The sequence below is a fragment of the Anopheles marshallii genome, chromosome 2 (genome assembly GCF_943734725.1).
Source record: "Anopheles marshallii chromosome 2, idAnoMarsDA_429_01, whole genome shotgun sequence".
Taxonomy (NCBI): domain Eukaryota; kingdom Metazoa; phylum Arthropoda; class Insecta; order Diptera; family Culicidae; genus Anopheles; species Anopheles marshallii.
Window position 1 is genome coordinate 49,047,425 of NC_071326.1, and position 20,058 is coordinate 49,067,482.

General features: G+C 39.5%; 3 protein-coding genes across 3 annotated transcripts; 2 read left to right on the forward strand and 1 right to left on the reverse strand.

Moving 5' to 3' along the window:
* The first annotated feature begins 319 nt into the window (after window positions 1-319).
* Window positions 320-788, forward strand: LOC128707955 (DNA-directed RNA polymerase I subunit RPA12). Its single transcript, XM_053802913.1, has 3 exons — window positions 320-422; window positions 485-701; window positions 764-788. The coding sequence occupies exons 1-3, from the start codon at window positions 320-322 to the stop codon at window positions 786-788; spliced, it is 345 nt and encodes a 114-aa protein (XP_053658888.1).
* An 895-nt stretch (window positions 789-1,683) lies between these two features.
* On the forward strand, window positions 1,684-3,643 carry LOC128709500 (heterogeneous nuclear ribonucleoprotein 87F-like). The gene is made up of 3 exons (XM_053804505.1): window positions 1,684-1,743; window positions 2,531-3,005; window positions 3,093-3,643. The coding sequence occupies exons 1-3, from the start codon at window positions 1,684-1,686 to the stop codon at window positions 3,641-3,643; spliced, it is 1,086 nt and encodes a 361-aa protein (XP_053660480.1).
* Window positions 3,644-8,732: 5,089 nt separating this feature from the next.
* LOC128718078 (homeobox protein rough) lies at window positions 8,733-19,297 on the reverse strand. The gene is made up of 3 exons (XM_053811752.1): window positions 18,592-19,297; window positions 9,083-9,317; window positions 8,733-9,006 (listed from the first exon to the last, which is right to left on the reverse strand). Exons 1-3 carry the CDS (start codon window positions 19,295-19,297, stop codon window positions 8,733-8,735), a joined length of 1,215 nt encoding a protein of 404 aa, XP_053667727.1.
* Window positions 19,298-20,058: the final 761 nt, after the last annotated feature.

The window sequence follows — 20,058 nt, forward strand, 5'->3', positions numbered from 1 at the left end:
AGATAAGATAGCTTTCAGAAGTTAGGAGGTGTTTTTCTTTCTCAACAAAACTGAAAACGGAACAACAAAATTTGAAGAACTTTATTCAAACTGATCACAATTTTCCATAACGTGCTTCTACTGTAATGCTATAAAAATGTAAGCACGGATGACCGAGTACACACGGTTTCGCCGCGCGCAATTGTATTTCGCCTGGTTGTCAATTTTGCGAATGTAAACAAACGAGTCGCGTAAGAAAACACGCGGCTTTTATAATTGTACTGTTTTTGTTGAAACGGTGTTTCAAATCAAAGCTTAGAGTTGAGTAAAACTGCTGACGATGGACCCAGGATTCTGTCCCGAGTGTGGCTCAATTTTGCCTCTGCTCAAAACAACAAATAAAGTTCTCTGTTACAACTGCCAAAGTGCATTTGATGCTGCAGGTAAAAGCAACTGTAGTTACACATCCGTAGTTGAATGCTAATCCATTTTACGTGTTTTTAAGCTTTCGGAACAATGGAAACAGAGTATACGATTCATTTCAACTCTTATGAAAATAAGAAATCGGATCAAGCAGACCGCACTGAGGGAGAAGCAGCAGAAGGGCCAATTGTAAACAGGCAGTGTCCCAAGTGTGGTAATGATCAGATGTCGTATGCCACTTTACAACTTCGGTCTGCGGACGAAGGGCAGACTGTATTTTTCACATGTACTAAATGCAAGTAAGTGTTACAAAATCTCCCGCAATTGTTTCATCTCCTAACTTCGCAACATTCTTTACTAGGTACAAAATGTCGGAAAATTCATAGACGTTTACGCCGCAGATTAAGAATGAAAATGTGTACGCAAATCGAATATGGTTAACTCTCTGTGAGGTCCAAAAGGTGGTATATATTCTTTATTAAGTAAAGTGCAAAAATTATGTGTTGGAAGTGAAATGATATAGTTACAATAAAACTTAAATCAAATGTTTAACGACTGTAAAACGACCAAGACTTTGATTATAATACACAAAGTTTCCAATGTTTGTTGTTTCCAAGCATTGTTGAAGGTGGGTTTAACTGTTTTTTTTATTCAATAAGGACGGCCAGGCCGTATTGCTTACTACTAACGGGGTAGCTTAATCTAAGATACAATTCACAATCGTTTCAAGACATTTCCTTCTCCAAACAGTGAAAGGTCACCTTATCTCGGGTGTACTCGGCCGGTGGGTTCAACTGTTTGAATAACAAAATATATGCACAATGTATGAAAATGGTTTCAATCTTTCCCGAGCCCTTGAAGAAAGAGGTTAGTTGCTTCGTAATACGTTAATTAAGATAAATATTCTCTGTAAATGTGCTGCAATACTCCATCTACAACGGCAAACAATTTAAAAATTTCACGAAACTGCGAAAACGTTTCTGTTGACAGGTGAATCCCTTATGTCAAATATCGGTGTCATACATTTAACAATCTTGGTCATGACACCGGACAACTTGGTGCCGTACGCATTAATCCATTGATTTTAATTGGAAAAAAACTTCGTAGCGTGCGGTCGTTTTCACGTGAAGTGCTTTCCCTCATTCATCTTTGCAGTGTGAAAACTCGCGAAATTCGAAAGTTTTGTTTCTTTTCTGCTAAGGTACTGATTGGTGGACTGATTTAACGGTGCTGTGTAGTGAATTTGGTTTCAATTAATTGTGAAAACTTACCGATTGAATCATGAGTGAAAAGCAGGATCCACAAAATGGCGATCACCAGAACGGTCGCAACGATGATGATGTAAGTAAAGCACGCATTTCTCCCGTGTTTTTAATAAATAAAGCTATAAAGCTATCGACGAAGAAACGTTTATTTCGTACGTTCAATCTTTGAGAGCATTTCACGCGTGGGTTCGTGATTTGGCTTTGAACGCTTGATGTGATTTTCATTTGCTGCCGACGCCATATTGAATTTAATGAACATGATGCTCTCATGATGGGTGTGTGCGTGCAGCCTACTGCACGAATGAAAAAACACAAGCCGGTCTTTATAATGTGTGTGTATGTACGGTAAAAATCATTTCAATGCGAAGAAAATGTTGGCTTCAGCAGTATGCAATAACCTGTAACTTTTTCCATTTTATTGAACACATTATGGGTTGTGCGTATTGCCATATATACTTGAAACTATAATGGTAGAAGAAGAAAATGTTATGAAATGCCACGACGGAATGAATGAAAATGATCACGAATATTCCATGCTCATGGTGCTCTTATCTTGTACGTGAAGCCATACATCTAGAGATATGTGTGGCTGCATTTGATAGTAAAAATATTATACACACATTGAAGTACACGATTGTGACTATTGTCATGAAATTGTCACCCTTAATTCATATCAATTGCCCTATTTCGATTTACAAGAGCATTTTTCTATAGTAATCTGCGCATGTTTGGAACATAAATTATTGGCAGGATCTGATGTATCGTATTAGCGATGGTCTGGTGCATCGGGGCAAAAGAGAACTATCCGTAGAGGAAAAGTATTGAGGTCGTTAAATAATTAACTTCTATAACGTTCGTTTCAGGAGATTCGCGAACCGGAACATCTCCGTAAGCTGTTCATCGGTGGTCTGGACTACCGCACTACGGACGATACGCTAAAGGCGTATTTTGAAAAATGGGGCAAAGTGGTGGATGTGGTTGTAATGAAGGACCCGAAAACAAAACGTAGTCGCGGATTTGGTTTCATTACCTACTCGAAATCGTACATGATTGACGACGCCCAGGCGAGCCGCCCGCATAAGATTGATGGTCGAGTGGTTGAGCCGAAACGCGCCGTGCCACGACAGGATATCAACCGTCCAGAGGCTGGCTCGTCAGTGAAGAAATTGTTTGTTGGCGGTCTGCGCGATGACTTCGACGAGGAACACCTGCGCGAGTACTTTTCGAAATATGGTAACGTCATTTCGGCCTGCATTGTGACGGACAAAGACAATGGTAAGAAGCGAGGCTTTGGTTTTGTCGAGTTCGATGATTACGACCCAGTGGATAAAATTATTTGTAAGTATTGGGAAGCTAGAATGTAGACTGCATGTAAGGCCGAGTTAGGAGGGTCAACTAATGTTTTGAATCCATGTTAATTTTCAGTGCAAAAAAGTCACACGATTCAGAACAAGTTGCTGGATGTAAAGAAAGCACTGCCAAAGCAAGATATGGACAGGTACAAGAACGACATGGGCCGTACCGGTGGTGGTGGTGGCGGCGGTGGTGGTGGCGGTAGTGGAGCCTGGGGCAACCAACGCGGCAGTGGTGGTGGTGGCTGGAACAGTCAGCGCGGTAGTGGAGGTGGCGGCTGGGGTAACCAGCGAGGTGGTGCCACGAATGATTGGAACAGCGGTGGGTTTAATAATGGTGGTGGTTTCAACAATGGAGGTTTCAACAACGGTGGAAACAGTTGGAACAACGGCGGAGGCAATCCATGGGACAATGGGTGCGGTTCACAGGGTCAGGGTGGCTGGGGCAACAATGGTGGCAATTGGGGCGGTAACAGCGGCGGTGGTGGTGGTGGATGGGGCGGAAATGAGTTCGGAAATAACTACCAACAAGGATACAATGCTGGTCCGGTGCGTGCCGGTGGCAATTTCAATCAGCGAGCGGCACCCTACGGTACCGACGGTAGCTATTATGGCGCGTACTAGTCGATAGCTAACGGAATAACTTGCGTTTCCAGGCAACCAAGGAGCTGGTGGCAGCGGAAGATACGGCACTAGCCGTAGGTATTGATCTTGAAGATTGAATGTCTCGTAAGAATAACTGTAAGATTTTCTTTCATTATCGTATCCAATCCATCTTTTCGTTTACTTTTCGTTGTGCATTTTTGAATCAACGACCGCTCTTATCCCATTTTGTTGCGTTTTGACGAGTGTATGTTAATGCATCAACACGATACTGATCGGTTCGAACTCTCCCTAACCCACCACCGTTCGCTTGTTCACCGTTTCATGCCTTTAACACCACACAATTTGAGTGTTGTTGTCCTGCCGTCGACCGCACGTGTCGCTAACGGAATGTTCTCGCACATGGTTTTCACTGTGCGTGCCATCGTGTCTTTCTTATCAACAGCACTGACCCACCATGTGCAGCACGGCTATTCAAAGGTAAATATTAACATATTCAAATTTTATATTTCAGTGTTCTACATATTTTATCAGTTCTCACTATCAAATAATCAACTTCATTTAGTTCATGCATTACTCTGTAAATCATTTTTCCATTATGTTCGAATATTTATTTTTTTTATATTTATTATCAAGTACTGCTTATAATTCATCCGGTTAATGCCGAAATATTTCAATGCACCGTTTTCCAATGTTAGCGCTTTGCTTTCAAATTTTAGTAAAGGACATTTTTGAGCTGGAAGATGAGGAAAAACATAGGAATTTCAAGGCACGAACAAGTAAAGATGGCTTGAGTGTGCTGTTTTCTCATAATTTGATATCAATTACTGATGTAGCTCATTTCGGATGTTCGGAATTGATCATCGGTGTTCCGTGAACCAAATTGGTTTCCCTTGCAAACGAGGAATGAATGATAATGTTGGCTATTTGCAATGTTTCGTTAGCCTACGGAGTACACGCCTAGTGTAATGATCACTAATGTAAGATTTGTTTTTCCCATTTCCTGTATGCATTGTACTTTACACCATTTCAGTATTTTGTTTCTTAAATTTTAGCCAATCTACGATTTTAGGTAGCTTTTGATACGTCTTGATTGAATATTTGACTCTAATCTCTAATGTAAAAATCATTTGTATTTTTCTTCATTCTTATTAGGTACAAAGCAAGGTTTTAGAAAGAGCTAGCTAAAACAGTACATTACATACCAGTCACAGTGAGGAAAAGCGTACTCAGGCAGGATCAGTGTGTAATGGCAGTGACAAAGTACAGTGGCATTACCGTTAAGGGCTCCGATGGGAGGCAGTGAAGCAAAACAAGAGGTACAATCGATAGGCCACCGAGCAGCACAATAACAACAAGAAGGAGTGCAGGAGCGCACACGCGAGATCAAGGAGAGTCACGAGATATTGAGTTGTGGAGAAGGTATTGCATTCAATTGCCAGGATCAGCTCCACTTTGCTCTGTAGACTAATCGCATAAACCCAGCAACATCAGGCGCAACCCTTCCCTCGTCAGTTTGAGCGGTTTCTTCAATTCAACGTACAAGCATATGTGTGGTTTGTTAAATTTATCACATCACCACAGCAGAAATCAACATAGTATGACAGTGGTAGAAAAAAGAGCAGCATTTGAAAGGTTACGTTTTGCAATTTGTGTGTGTTTCCTTTCCTCTAATTTTCATGTCACGGGCAGTGGTGGTTTTACGAGTGTGTAGAGAACAATTACAACCAAAAAGGTTGGCGCAGTTCTGGGATTTTTTATGACACTAAGATAAAGACGACAATGTTCAATGAAAAGTCTCTGCGCGTTTTAGCGTTTGATTTGATGTGTACCGCAACAACTGACTTGACTTAGCATAAACCACTGGAGAATATGAACGAACCGCAATAAAGAGAAACCCCGTACATCCAACATAGGAACACTTATAAAAACATAACACAAAAAACATAAGATGTTCAAGATCTCGCTGCTACCTTTTAGGTGTCCGCATGTATAACAGCCCTTGTTGTTGCGATGAAACAAATAGCAAGTAATACTATATTTATTAACTATAAATGTATAGATGTATGGAAACAAAATAGACTAGAGATCAAGAAGATCGATGCGAAGTATAATTTATAATTTCCAGGATAATTATACCCGGTTTGATACACAGCATCCCTTCTAAATACACAACATTTTAATCTTCAAATGATTTCTCCAGCTATCTAATGTTGGTAACATAATCAGAGAGAGAGAGAGAGAGAGAGAAAAAGAGTTGGCAGTTTCTATAGGAACACATACACCAAACCCTAATTTCCACAAAGCAGACATACGAAAGATTACAGAAAGAAAATTTTTAATAAGTTCGATCACAAGGCATGAAACAAAATAAGTAGAAGCAATTTGGCTAAGAAGAAGAAAAACGAGTCGTCCAGGAATTAAAAGGGAGTAAGGAAACTCTATGGTAAACACGGAACTGAAAACTGAAGTAGTGTCTCAAACAATGTGTTGTATATAGACTATTATATGTTTTTCCTTTTTCTTCATAAGTTATGAACCGATCCTTTTCAAATCACTTAGAAACATACATTGTTTGCAATAGATGATTTGGTGGAGTAGGTTGTTTCGTTTAAAAATTTTAATTAATACTGTGTAAACCAAGGAATAAACAAAAAGAGCGATGGTAAAATATAGGGTTGAGTCACAGTTACTATCATTTCTCTCGACTACAATAGCAGGATGTCAGTTAGTAGTTGAAGGGCTAATGTAGCTGTTTTCTTTCTGTCCTAATTGTGACATTGTTGGCAAAACAACAAAACGTAGACTTGATTCGGTAATAATGTGTGCGCAATAATTGATAGTGGAGGTACCATTATGTTAGCCAACCTGATAAAATTCAAGCAAAACAGTCGATAAACGATAGAGAGGAATCTTTCATTTCATTATATGAACACTTGATTAAGTCTATTTGATGGTTGAAAGACTTGCTAAAACCACCCAGTACCCGTTTATATAAGTTGGAACTTTTGCAAATTTACATACATAATTACAGAATCGTAACAAATCCCTCCTAGGGGAGAGGATTTAGGGGAACACAAAAAGAAGAATATTTCAAACATACTTTGAGAGTAAGCTCATGTCGCAGTAAAATATAAATAAATTAGATAAGAGTACAGTTTCGTTCGTATCTTTTTAGTATTTCGAATTTTCTCACAATTAGTCATTAATGCACTGTGTTGTATCCAGGTGGTAGTCCTCAGACACAGGTTAAGTAAGGTGCTAACTTAGAAGCTGATGTTATGAGCGTTAAGCTAGCAAGAGTGTACCATCACAGTGTATATTTATTGTTCGTGGCGAGAAAAAGGATCGCGGAGAGATTATTGTTCAGCGAGCATATTGTATAGTTGGGCCCGTGTTTGTATGTGTGTGTGAATTGTGTGTGAGAAAGAAAAGAAGCGAGGGTTTGTGGTAAAGGTTTCTTCGTTTTCGGTGCAATTATAAGAGTTCCACAGGCAGAAGCGCATAGTATCAAACACAAGAGGCGTCAGATAACACGTAACGTCCAGCACAGTATGATGATCACCACCGCAGTAAAGCAGGTTTTGCTAAATGCGTGATAGTTTTGGTAGCGTCTTCAACTTTCTTTGTAGCTCCAAAACCGCTTCCGTTGTAGAGAGGGAAGGTATTGAACGTTCAGAAAAAAGGTTCCGACAGAGCTCGACTATTGAGTAATGCGAAATCATATGGTGCCTGGTACATGCTGGTTAATTTGCGCATCTTTAATGTTCGTTTTCGTGCAGCTGAAAGAATGTCCCTTATTCGTAATGAGTTATATATTTCTACTTTTAGAGGCGTTCAATTAGTTCTGTTTAGATTTGATTTTTTCCGGGGAAGATGAGAGATTTTCACAATTTTTCAGTCCGTTCATTTATTAACAAACTTCGCAAAAAGTCACGTCAAGCAACGATGAATATTTTAGGCAACCGGTTTTCGATTAATCTTCTTGAATATACGATTTTGACATTGATCTTGCCCCAACTTGGCAACAGTTCGTATTGCAGATGTATTGTTAGAAACTAGTAGTGAGCTATGTGTGGTCTATCATTTCTTTTCATCTATTTTCAGCTTAATCTTAAGCTGAAGCGGCTTAATTCCCAGTAATACATTGAAACCCCAATATTTTTGTAACAATTTTTATAGGTATTTTGGAGAAAAAGTGAACGGATTAATAAGCCATGGATATTCATAAATTTTTTAAAATATTCCATTTTAACCCATTTATTCTACTCTGGAATCTGTGTGTTACTTAAATTTTTCAGTATTTGTAATCCTTTTATTAATTCTATCATAACAATATGAACGATTTGTGTTGTTTGTTTTCTGTTTATTATTTCATGTATTTTTTTTTTATTTAGATTGTTCCTACTAATGTGAAATATGTTTTCTTGTGGTTAGTTTCCCCATTAGACTTTATTTAAGGGTGCAAATAAAAGGGCATTGTATGAATGCATCTAGTGGCAACGCACTTATATTTGCACCGTACAGTTGTACATATTGTTTAATACTCACCATTTAATGCTATATTAGTATTATCCAGCAACTTGAGCATCTAAAACACAAACGCTTCCAAATGCTGCTAGCCGCCAAGGGGCGGAACTGGCAGGTAGGTGTGTGTGCTTTCTTTGTGCTAATCTGTACCACACTACAGCTGGAGAAGGATTGGATGGATGAAATTTTCGGTAAGTGTATTTGTTTATTTTTTTCTTGTAAGTTCGAGAAATACATTTATTGTCTTTGTGTTTTTACATGATATGTTTATCAATAAAGTGGTTATCGATCGATAAACAATTTAGACTTTTTTTAGGGAGAAATTACATAAGTAAGTTATCCGAAAAGTTATCGATGTACATAACTAGTTTCAAACCTTCATTTGGATCCAAATGAAATGAGTACAAGGCAAAAAAGTATAAAAATTAAGTGGTTAAATCAAATGTTACTACATCATTAACAATTAACAAGGACTAGTTATATTCGATCGCGTACATGTTTGTATAAAGCATTTATTTTGATCAGGATGCACCGCTGGAAATCTGCTGCCTGTTTAGCTATGTCTGCTTCTAGTATCGATTTATCTTTTAGTTTGCTCCTTGTCTCTGTCACAATCAATGCGAGGTCTTTCCCGGTGTTCCTGATATCGCTTAGTTTCCGAATTAGAACGATCCGACTGTTGATGCAAAGTTCTGTTCGATGCATACGTTTGCGCTGCTTGTGGTTGTTGCTGTAGTTGTGGCTGGCTATGATGAACAGGAAGCTGGTGATGTGGTTGCTGTTGCGCAGCAATCAATCCTGAAGGATATTGTGTACTAAACGGTGTTAGTAGCCCATTGACGGCGGCAAATGTCCTGAAAATGGCAATTGTTCGTTTGTTTAAAATGTTATGGTTGCGAAATATAATCCACTCGGTTTTATTGATCTTACCGATATTGCTGATCAATTTGTGCTTTTTCAATACGTTTGTCTTTCGCTCTGCGATTCTGAAACCATATTTTAATTTGTGTTTCGGAAAGTTTCAACACCTCTGCTAGTTCGAACCTTCTGCCTCTGGAAATATACTCGTTTCGATGAAATTCCACCTCGAGCCTTAAGGTTTGTTCGCTGCTAAATGTAGTGCGTTGGCGTCTAGGACGTCCTTCTTTTTTTCTGCGGCGGGCCACTAAGAGAAGATAAAAGGACTGATGAAGATTTCAGGCGATTGATTTTGTTAGAATATATAAGAATCCTGTAGATGTCGCAAAGACTTTCATGGTTCCAACAACAAGTGTATCAACACTGTCATTTATTCAATTTGATAAAAAGGACGATGTAAACAAAAAACCAACGGCTTTTGACACTCTCTTTTTGGCGCAACGACCTTCTAGGTCATGCCTGTCATTTCTGGCTTACTAGACTTAATGTTCCACGTAGCCGGATAGTCAGTCTTTGCTACGGAGGATTGGTCCGGATGGGATTTCGGACCGGTCCTGTCGTGTGAAGACCGGCGCCGCTACCAATACACCACCGGCCGCGCCGGCTTTTAATGATAAGCGTATTAAGCGGCCACGGTTAGCGCCGAGTTTGCTAAAACTAAACTAACATTGCTTTATACAATAAAAGCAACAGCGGTATTAGGGTTTTGAATGACGTCTATATGACATTTCGTGTTAAATAATGTCTGCAAAAGTTATTGTTTCAAACACATAATGTAGTGTTCTGGTTAATGAATCGTTTGAGAAGAGTTCTTCACTTAAATCTTTAGTGAGGAGACTTTCACATCAGGAGTCGTCTTTCAAAAAGCTGATGAATGCTCAAAGACTAATGCCTTCTTATAGATTTAAGGATTATTTTTATTACTCCCATCGCTTCGAAAGAAGAGTTTTTTTTTAAGATGAAAATGAAACAACTGCTAGCATTCAGTTGCGTTAACCGATCGACTTCTTTACTAGCTATTATTTTAGTTTGTAATTCGTACATGTTACTTTGCGTTGCTCTTAGCGACTTTTGTTAACCTCAACTAGGGATCGTTAATCTAATATTCGTCATCTGAAGGAGACGACAGAGCAGTTCTCATCTGATCATCTCTTAATTCTGGTATGAATCCAGATCTTAGAGCCAAAACATTTTCTGGAATCAAATTTCAAGAAATCAATTGAAAAAAGATTTGTATCTTCATCAGCCTTTTGTTTGTTTTTATGGTATATCTCCTCAGGTCAGGTTCTCTGGTGAAATTTCTTGGTCTTGGCGGTAAATTCGGAAAGACGCGTTGTGATCATCTAACAAACCTTCAGAAGGTTTGAAGAATATATTGTTTTTCATGGATATGGGTGTCCTTGCCATTCACTCGTTTGGTCTGACCACAGTCAACGGGTATGGGACGTTTAACGACGTTCGGTTGCCTGAGATAAGGGTACCGAAGGGGTACTATAACAGCTGTGTCCTCCATGATAAAAACAACAACAAATTCTACATTGATACATTCCACGTACTTCTTCAACATTTGTTAGGTAGCTCCGAACTCTTGGCAAAACGATGAGGTCACTTTTGCCTCGAAGACGAAGATTCTTAGCGCTTAGCTTAACCTTAAACCCAAATCTGAAGGGCCCGGAATCTTCTAGGGCCAGAAATTGGAGGATATTTTAAAGCCCAGATTGGCTATATCTACAGGATACGTAGGAGATCACATTATGATTATAACAATTCCTAGCTTCGGAGTCGAATTGGTTTACTGGATGTTTTCTTGTAATTGTACTAAGGGGTCATTAAATTATTACGTAACGCAAAAATGGACAATTTTTTACCCTCTTTCCCCCTATTGTAACAAAATGTAACACTGTACGCAACCCCCTCTATTAATTACGTACATTTCGTCGACCACCCCATTCCTCGTTAAAAAAAATTGAAATTTTCTTAACCCTTTGATTGTTGTGGTAATTTTTTTTAGTAGTCAGTTCTAAAATTGTCGCCCAGTATAGTCGAAGCAAGTTCAATTTCTCGAACATAATTCAATGTTGATAAATCAACAAATAGATATGCAAAATCTTTAACCTCTTTAATAAATAACCCTATAAGTTCAACGTGAAACAAATAAAATGGTGTACTGCTTTGACCCAGTACGACAATACAACTATCGCGCTCTACTCCTCTCGCTACAGTGGAATGATTTTGTATTCCGTTTTATTCTCGGGCTAAGCGGTTAAGGGGTTAGTTAATCCATTTACTTCCATCGTATTTCGACAGATGCATAAAGATACAACCATATTGCCTAGTAAACTTACTACTCACACCACTACACAGAAAAAAACACAGAATTGAAGGATCGAAAAAAAAGACGATTGGTTAATAAAGTAGTTTTAGTGATTCCAATTATGTCATTTAACACACAAAAGAACATTAGAAATTTCAAGTGTCTATGAAAGATTGTAATTTAATGGGAAAAAATACGGCTAAATAGAATTGATAAGCAACGTGGAACTCATTAACATTAAAATTAACTATTTGAGCTGTTATGCTGACTTCAAACACGGTCATACAAGATCATGTTGCCGCACGTTCTAGCTATCGAAAATTGATTGATTCCGAGAAAGATCGTCCGAGCACTATATGATATTGAATAATTAACTGACAAAAACTGATTTTTTTTTTAGACAGCGAATATTTTGGGTGCATCAAAAGGCAATGTACGTACAATTCTGAACATTATTTAGGATATATGCCAGTTGATTAAAAAATTGATGTTGTTTTTGCTTGAATGCAAGAGGAAGCTGAACCTTTAAACGTCAACAAGCAGATAGGTAACATAGATTTTTTTATAATATCCCTTAAATAAGTTAATTACATCCTGATACATAAACAATAGGGCGGGAACAAAGATTCGCTTATTGTATGCTACGTAACAAAAAGTTCAACCCCCCTCCACTCTATATAACAAGTCGTGACACTGGTACCCCTTTCCTCCACTCTCAGCGTTACGTAATAATTGAATGAGCCCCAATTGCGTTAACAAACTATGTCTGTGTGCGATAGGGTACTTACTATAGACGATGCTGAATTTGTCTCTGTGTTAGGTGAAATATGGTCATTAGGTCATGAAATATACGCCTGAGGATCCAACAATATGTATTTTTACGAAACACGAGAATAATTTGCAGAACAGACACTGACTTAAAACTGTACGTCGTGAAGGAGGAGGTATCAAAAAGTGTTCAGTTACTTTTCTGAACCGTTGTTCAAAAAACTCCCTCAAAAAATTCCTGTAGAATGTGAAACGTAAATAAGATTGTAGTATGTACATTATTTTTCTTTTATCTTGGAGAAATGGTGTATTCATTGGTAAATTTTCAATGTGAACCGTCGAATTGTTTCAAGAATCAAGTTTAAGCTTTGGAGCATAATTTTATATCCGCTTATTCATTGCATATCCTGACCAAACCGTACTTCCTGTACCAAATCGCCCGTCCCCGTACCGTCTCTACCTAATCGGAATGACTATTATGATTGTAATGATGATGAAGATGAAGACGATGCAGATAATATTGTGATGAATTCAGTTGAATTCCCCCCCCCCCCCACCCCCCCTCCCTCCCTCTGCTAGAAAAGGAAGCATTCGAGCAAATATTTCATCTATACATGGGTACTACACTCCTTTCGGATGTTCTGTTTTCCCAATCCGACCAAACCCATGCTTTTCATCCCTTTACATTGTTATTATTTTCGTGGTCGTTTCTGCACCAAGGTGATTATCAAAACGATCGTGGGAGAATCGTAATGATGGTGAAATATGAATTTTATTTGTATTGTGTTTGGGCGCCGAGCATAGGTTTCTCGCATCCGGTAAAACTGGCGGACCCCGGTTTGCGGGATATTGCCGGACTTTTCTTCGATGGTGCCCGTTGATTACACCATTTTCTATGAGTTTTTTTTGTGTGGGTTGTAAGAACCTTAACTGAAATCTTGTGCCTAATGAAAGTGAATTCAAGTGGAAAGATATTGGTCTTGGACGGAAGGAAATTGAAGATCACGATTCGAGATAATCCAGGAGTCAATATTTGTGACTGTTGGACTGTTAGGAGAATAATAAAGTAGTCAATAATGGAATGAAATAGCTAGTTAATTTCCATTGTGAATACTATTGAGTCCACATTTGCACGGTATGTGAATTGTAGAAATGTATTGTGTTAAAGATATCGGAAGAAACGGAAAACTTATGAATTAGTCATACCAAAACTAAAGAACATTCTTGCATAATGCTGTTATCATTAATTGTGTATTGGTAAATATTAATTATTATTTGCGTAAATATAACCGATGAGAATAATGCTCATGCAAGGATAAGTAAACAGTTTGACATAGTATTTATACCTCCCATTATTAATTGCCTATTTGTTGGGCAATAAAGGTGACTGTGCATTGTAATTTCAATTATTATTATTTTACATTCAATTATTATTGTACAATTAAATTATTGTTAACCAGTTATTTTTATACATTTATTGCAATTTAAACAAACCACAAATTCCTTATCCTGATCGGATATGTTGCTTTTAATCCGATGCTTAGTCGTCTATGACGATATTCCCATATGTTTGTGCTCCAGAGTGGGATGGGAATCAATGGGACAGTCACTGTTTTCCAATCCGTATGCATCATCAAAACAGTACCTAGTTAAAAAAAAGCAGCATACGCCCGTACTTAACTCGACATAGGATGGAGATGTACGAGTGCAACCAAAGGTATAGAAAAACAAGGCAATAACAATCATTGCCTGTTCCAATTCATGTTAAGGAAAGCGTAAAAATTATCATCTGTTGTTCGTGGACTGTTTTTCACACTGTCCACATCTTCCCCTGCGCGTGAGCATAGTCACACGAGCCTAAAGAGCGGAAATATGACGATAATTCCTGCAATCATGGAAACCACCGATTGCCAGAACAGCTCTGGAATGACGTGTACCGCACCGCTGGTTGGTGGAAAAGCAATCCGGCTTTTCAGGGACGAAAGAAAACTCCGGCTGGCTGGTCCCAAGCAGAAGGAGCCAAAGCGGAAAAAACAAACTCTCCGGGTGCTGCTGGAACGACGAGAGTCCGTTGTGGAAAGGGCTTCGGACGCTTATTGTCCACCGGAAACGATGCGGAAACGTACTTTTGCCAAACAACAAGCGCTTTTCCCGATCGGTTCTTCGGCCGTCGTCCTGTCGGCGGCTCGTGCGTGTGTCGACATAATATTTATTCGGTGGCGGAAAAACGAGATAATCTTTTCACGAAAGCCGCACACCGACCCAATCAGGCGCGGGTTGGGATGGTTTGAGGCAGGAGGTGAGCTGTGTGAAAACTAACTTTTTCCCATCTCGTGCTTGCTGTGTTCGTTCGTGTAAGGCCTTGCTGTTGTCCATTGTTTCGTTGTCGTCGCCGTGTTGAGGCGTCAAAGCGGAAAAAGCGTCTATTTTACGTGGTTTACCCGTGGAAGTGTAGAAGAAATTATCGTGGAAAAGGTTACTTACACGATGACACTGACAACAGGGGTGTTTAGTCAAGGGGCTGTTTTGAAGCACCGCAAAGTGATCTTATGTTTTCGCTCAAGTATGAATGCTGGGACTACCTTGCACAGGGAACGTTCCCTGTGGGGAATTATTCACCGTGTGGGCACACAATGTGCCTGTATTGTGCGGTATGAAGAAGCAGTGGGAAGTTAATTGTGCGCAGCATTTCTGGCTTTCTGTGGCTTTATTGCCTTCAAGCTGGATAGTCAGTCCTGCGTACGAGAGATTGGTCCGGATGGGATTTTGGTCCGGTCCGTTCGTGTGCAGACCGGCGCCGTTACCATCATGCCACCGGGCCGCCACCGGTGCGTGCTTGGCTGGTACTTATTTTAAAGAAAGGCGATCCTACGTTAGTCTCGAATTCCCGTGGCATCGCACTCCAATGCGCGATAGCTAAGGTTTTTGAGCACATCCTTCACGCCTTTCTCCTTTACACCTCTAGAGCGTTTATTATTTACCAACAACTTGGATTCCTTCCTAACCGCTCAACCGCCTCTAACCACATGACATTCACGTCCTTTATCTGCACCAATTTGGAATCAGCGTATCAAATAGATGCCGTCTATATTGTTTTCAAATCTGCTTTCGATCGCGTTCCACATTCCTTACTCCTGGACAAAACTTCTCCAGTAAGGTTTTAGCCACCTCTTTGTGACGTGGCTGCGTTCCTTCTTGTGTAATCGTTCGTACTGTGTCAAATACAAGAACCAATTATCCCATCCTTTTTCCTCTTGTGCAGACGTGCCGCAAGGTAGTGTCCTCAGTCCTATGTTGTTTGTTATTTTCACAAATGATGTCAGTGACTGTGTTATCCAAAGGTTGTTTCCTGTGCTATGCAGATGATTTAAAAATCGTGCAACCCGTGTATTCTATCGTTGATTGCGAATCTCTGCAAAGTACTCTTGATCGTTTTTCCCTGTGGTGTGCTCGAAATTCCCTTACCCTTTGTCTCGATAAGTGTTAGCTCGTTTACCCGATCTCAATCTCTCATTACCTATTCTTATGTCCTCGACCGGGAGAGTATCAACCGTGTCCCAGCCGTCAATGACTTTTGGGCATCGGGTAGGACAGCGCTGTTACCTTCATCCCGCAAATCGATTTCGTCGTAAGTAGAGCTTGGACGACCCTGGGACTGATGAGTCGGATAGCTCGTGACTTTTCTGATAGCAGCTGCTGGAAATCCTTGTACTGCTCGCTGGTCAGATCGATTCTGGAGTATTGTTCAGTTGTCTGGTCATCCTGAGCGAAGACTCATATTGATCGTATTGAACGTGTGCAGAGATCGTTCACCAGGTTTGCTGTATTAAGATAAGCTGTATAGATAGATTAACATAAGTGCGCTGCCCTCCCCTTTGCCTCACTATGTGTCCAGATGTCGGCTGCTTGATCTTGACTCTCTGGAAGTCCGCCGCTCCCATATTAAATCTTCCTGTATTGTTGCTCTTCTGTCTTAGGTCATACCGTTGCACCTTATTTACTCTCCTCCATTCCTCTGTATGTCCCTTCTTGTGTTTTACGTAATCGTCCACCACTGTCCATTCCAACTCGTCGATTGTCGGGTGGTCGCAAAGACCCTGCAATTCGGCAGTTTAATTCCGTTTCCTGTTTGTTCAATTTTCATCTTAGTTTGTCCTCCTCTCGTTCCCGTCCTAGATCCCCTCCTCATTATCCTTCCTAGTTGCTGTATGATTGTTTGTCTAGGTTTTAGGTTTTAGGGCTTAGTTTCATGGGTTTTTTTGAAGATATAGATATTATGAATTATTAGTGTACCCGTAAGGAAGACAAAATAAAGAATTACAGAATTACAGAAAATATCATTAAGAATCCAATGAATTTGATATGTGTATAGTGTAAAGTACATACAAAATGTATACATAAAATAGTTAGTTTGAAGATTACATGATAGTACCAGAGTTGTTTGCATTGGCGTACAATCGAATATTTCCAAATATTATTTATATTTCAAGTTGATACAAGTTGATTAATAAAACCAGAATAATTCCCCAACAGTTGTAGCAACATGTGTGATAGGTTGTCCATTATAAAATAAAAACTGATGGATAGTAAATAATTTTAAAATGAAATGATTCATTACTTTCATTCGAAAATGGTGGAATTGTTATTTTCTACTGCAATTCGTGTAGAATCTAGAAGAACGAATAGAATACCTTCAAAGTGGTACAAAGAGAAATTTTACACATGATCTAGTTTCCATTCAAATTTTGCCTCGAGGAAATAAATTTCCTTGGTTACATATTTCCGATACTTTGGAATTAGTTCCCGCTGCTTGTTCTTTCCCACACCACAGAACGATAGAATTATATCTCAAACGGAACAACCCTGAAGCTATTGCATTTAATGATCTTACCATCGGACGTGCGCCTTTGGTGCGAATTGTGGTAAAATCAGTTTGGGGTAATTTGAGAAGGGTTCTGCACCTCGAGACAAGTACGCATACGCTCCTGAGACAGTGCGGCGAATAATCGGTGCGTCCGGCAAGCATATCATCGATGCAACGGATGTCTTCCAAGGGTTCGGAAGGAATTCCACCACCGACATGTAAGGTTTCTTTCCTTTTTGGTACACTGATTCTTGACTATATGCAGTGTTTGCTTTGTTCCATGAGAATCCGCATGTCAAGGCTCATTGACTTTTGCTGCTCGAAAAAAACAGTTCATCACCTTTGCTGAACGTGGCGGGCGGCTAAAGACAAAATCACGCCCAAGGCAAGAACCTCTATTGCACTCGGCACAAACGCTACCGTCCGAAGACACAACCGAAAGGGGTCGCCCAGTCCGTTTTGTGTAATCTTTTAATAAGCCATAAAAATTACGGTACCTTGTGGAAAATCGTCAGCAAATCTTCCTAAGACTTCGGTTAAAAAGGTTTTCTCTTTGATAAACGAAAACGGAAACCATATGGTCCAAGTAGCACCCGGATGAGAATGATGGCGAGAGCAACACAAAGGAAGTAAATTCGCACAGCTAGTTAGATTGATTTCTTGTTTACTGCAGACGGCATTAACCAGTCAGCATATTGATTGGTATGAGTAATTTGGTTCCAATTCCAGGAGTCAGTAATATATTTTGATGATCATTCTATTCGCAGTTCCGGCTTCTGAATTTAGGAGCTTTTCGGAATGTTACCATTGTACATTCATGAGCAGACAGGATCCAAATTTAAATAGTTTAATACATTTCCTTCGATCCGATACATGAGGCCGTGATAAACGCCAGATATGAAGAACAAATAATAGCGTTGATAGCTTATTTTTAAATTGTTTCAAACTTTTTAACTGTTAACGAAAAAAGTTTTCAAAATTGCACGATAAATCTTAACTGATTGGTGTAAAGTCAAAGCATATTAAGCGTGTGTAACAAACCAAACTAATCGTTGCGTTAAGGGGACCTTATAAACATATATCAGGTCATCATAAGTAGGTTTTACAGCTTGCATAGATCTTTTCACATAAAAACTCTGATCAGTGAGAAAGGAATGTAAGAAGTAATTTATATGGATATATTTTCGTTTCGACGTGAGTATTAATGAGAAAACTCTATGATTCAAAATAGTCGTCGAATAATTCCTCACTGGAGTCACATACCCAAACTGCCAATCGTAAACCTAATAGAGTTTGTTAATCTTATCAAAAATGCACTTTTGTTTGCGTTAACGAAACAACGTATGACGCAAAAGAACCCGATGGTTTAGCTAAAAAAAACTAACTATAAAACTAAATAGACAAATAACCAGAGTGTCATTGATTACACAAAAAAAGTTAATATTTGATATTAGCAAATCCTGAGTAGTTGAGCGTATCGCGAAATAACATTATAGGCTACTGATATTCCATATCGCGACATGTACCCTATGTTGTAAGGTTTAGAAAAAAGGTTAACTACCTCGGTTTACTTACAAAATGCAGATAATCCCGCCGGCAGTTGCGTTCCGTCATGTGCAATTCCAAAAAACGGTCGAAACGAAGAAGCTCCATAGCCACTCGTATGTGGAAAGAACGTTGAAACGGACATACCGGATTGGCGCTGCGACACGCCGGCTAAGGAGACATTGCCTTGTTGGGGCAGATGTTGCTCGGGCACCGATAAAATGGTGGACTGTGTTGATGCGACCAACAATCCATAATTTTCTCCAGTTGTCCTGGGGTGTGAAAAATCTGGTGATGGTCCGTAATGGTGTGGATCTGCTGTATGTCGGTCGGATAGTGGCCGAAGTGACGCAATGCTGGGATCCTGTGAAGAATCCTCCTCAATATCTACCGCCAGAGACGATCGTGGACTGGTGGAGTTGATGGAACTGTTCACTGATACTGATTTTTGCGAATCACTAGAATGGTGTGGTTCGATAAGTGCACATGCATCACTAGCCTTTGTTAAAATATCGTTAGCGTCGCTGCGTATGATGGCCGGTCGTATATTTTCATTACAGTTCGCATCGCTGGTACGATTATCCCGCTCGAGATGACCGTAAAGCCGCTCGAAGAACTTTCTCGGTGAAAGCGGTCTGTTTAACGGTGGATCGGTTATTGTCACGGTTGCACATGGCACTGTTTCACTGTACGGTATGTGAAGCTCGGAAGCAAGGGGACCACTATTCGCAAGCATATCAACAAGATCAGTTTGCACACGGCACAAAAAGCACACCGAAAATCGTCGATCCGCACAGGTGGAAGGTTATTTTTACTATGCGAATCGGATCGTTTGGATAAAAGAATTTATGCTGCTCGGTTGATGCTACTGGCACAAGTATCAATGGCGGACGATTGTCGCAGAGTAGCATAATGACGAGAATGCACCGTGCCGGTTGTATGATGTAGACACCTGACCTACGGATTAATGTAACAAATAATGGAGTAAACAATTGATCCCATTGGCGGAAGTGCTGGCCAATCACAGAAGGTGGCGAACAAGCATGAGTGTAACACGGGCAACATAGCAACGGTTCGATGCGCATGTGCCTTGAATATCAACATATTTTATGAACAGAATATGTGCTGTTTTTATTATATTAATAGAGTTGTTAATAAAATATTTGCAGACGTGTAATGGAATGGAGTACAATTGGGGTAATTAAATGATGAATTATAACATGTTTATAACAAGTTGCAATGTTTAGTTTTTGAAGAGAAGTTTTGAATTTTGATACTGTCAGTTCCATGTTGTCAGTTTTCTAGATCCACCCTGTGATAAGAATGTTTTAAGTTAAATGACATGTTAACACTTTAATAATTAGCTAATGTTCTTTTCTCTTAATATTTTGCTTTATAACCTAGTTCAATATATAATTATGATAGATTTCATTGACAACTTCTTACGGAGTAACGGTTTTCAATGATATGGAGATGTAGCGCTATAAATTTGTTTAT

Coding starts and splice junctions, on each gene's coding strand:
- LOC128707955 (XM_053802913.1), top strand. CDS start 320: ATGGACCCAGGATTCTGTCCCGAGTGTGGCTCAATTTTGCCTCTGCTC. Junction 423..484: donor AAGTGCATTTGATGCTGCAG/GTAAAAGCAACT, acceptor CGTGTTTTTAAG/CTTTCGGAACAATGGAAACA. Junction 702..763: donor TTCACATGTACTAAATGCAA/GTAAGTGTTACA, acceptor ATTCTTTACTAG/GTACAAAATGTCGGAAAATT.
- LOC128709500 (XM_053804505.1), top strand. CDS start 1,684: ATGAGTGAAAAGCAGGATCCACAAAATGGCGATCACCAGAACGGTCGC. Junction 1,744..2,530: donor ACGGTCGCAACGATGATGAT/GTAAGTAAAGCA, acceptor CGTTCGTTTCAG/GAGATTCGCGAACCGGAACA. Junction 3,006..3,092: donor CCCAGTGGATAAAATTATTT/GTAAGTATTGGG, acceptor GTTAATTTTCAG/TGCAAAAAAGTCACACGATT.
- LOC128718078 (XM_053811752.1), bottom strand. CDS start 19,297: ATGCTTGCGAATAGTGGTCCCCTTGCTTCCGAGCTTCACATACCGTAC. Junction 9,318..18,591: donor GGCGGGATTATCTGCATTTT/GTAAGTAAACCG, acceptor ATCTTCTCTTAG/TGGCCCGCCGCAGAAAAAAA. Junction 9,007..9,082: donor CAAATTGATCAGCAATATCG/GTAAGATCAATA, acceptor TGCCATTTTCAG/GACATTTGCCGCCGTCAATG.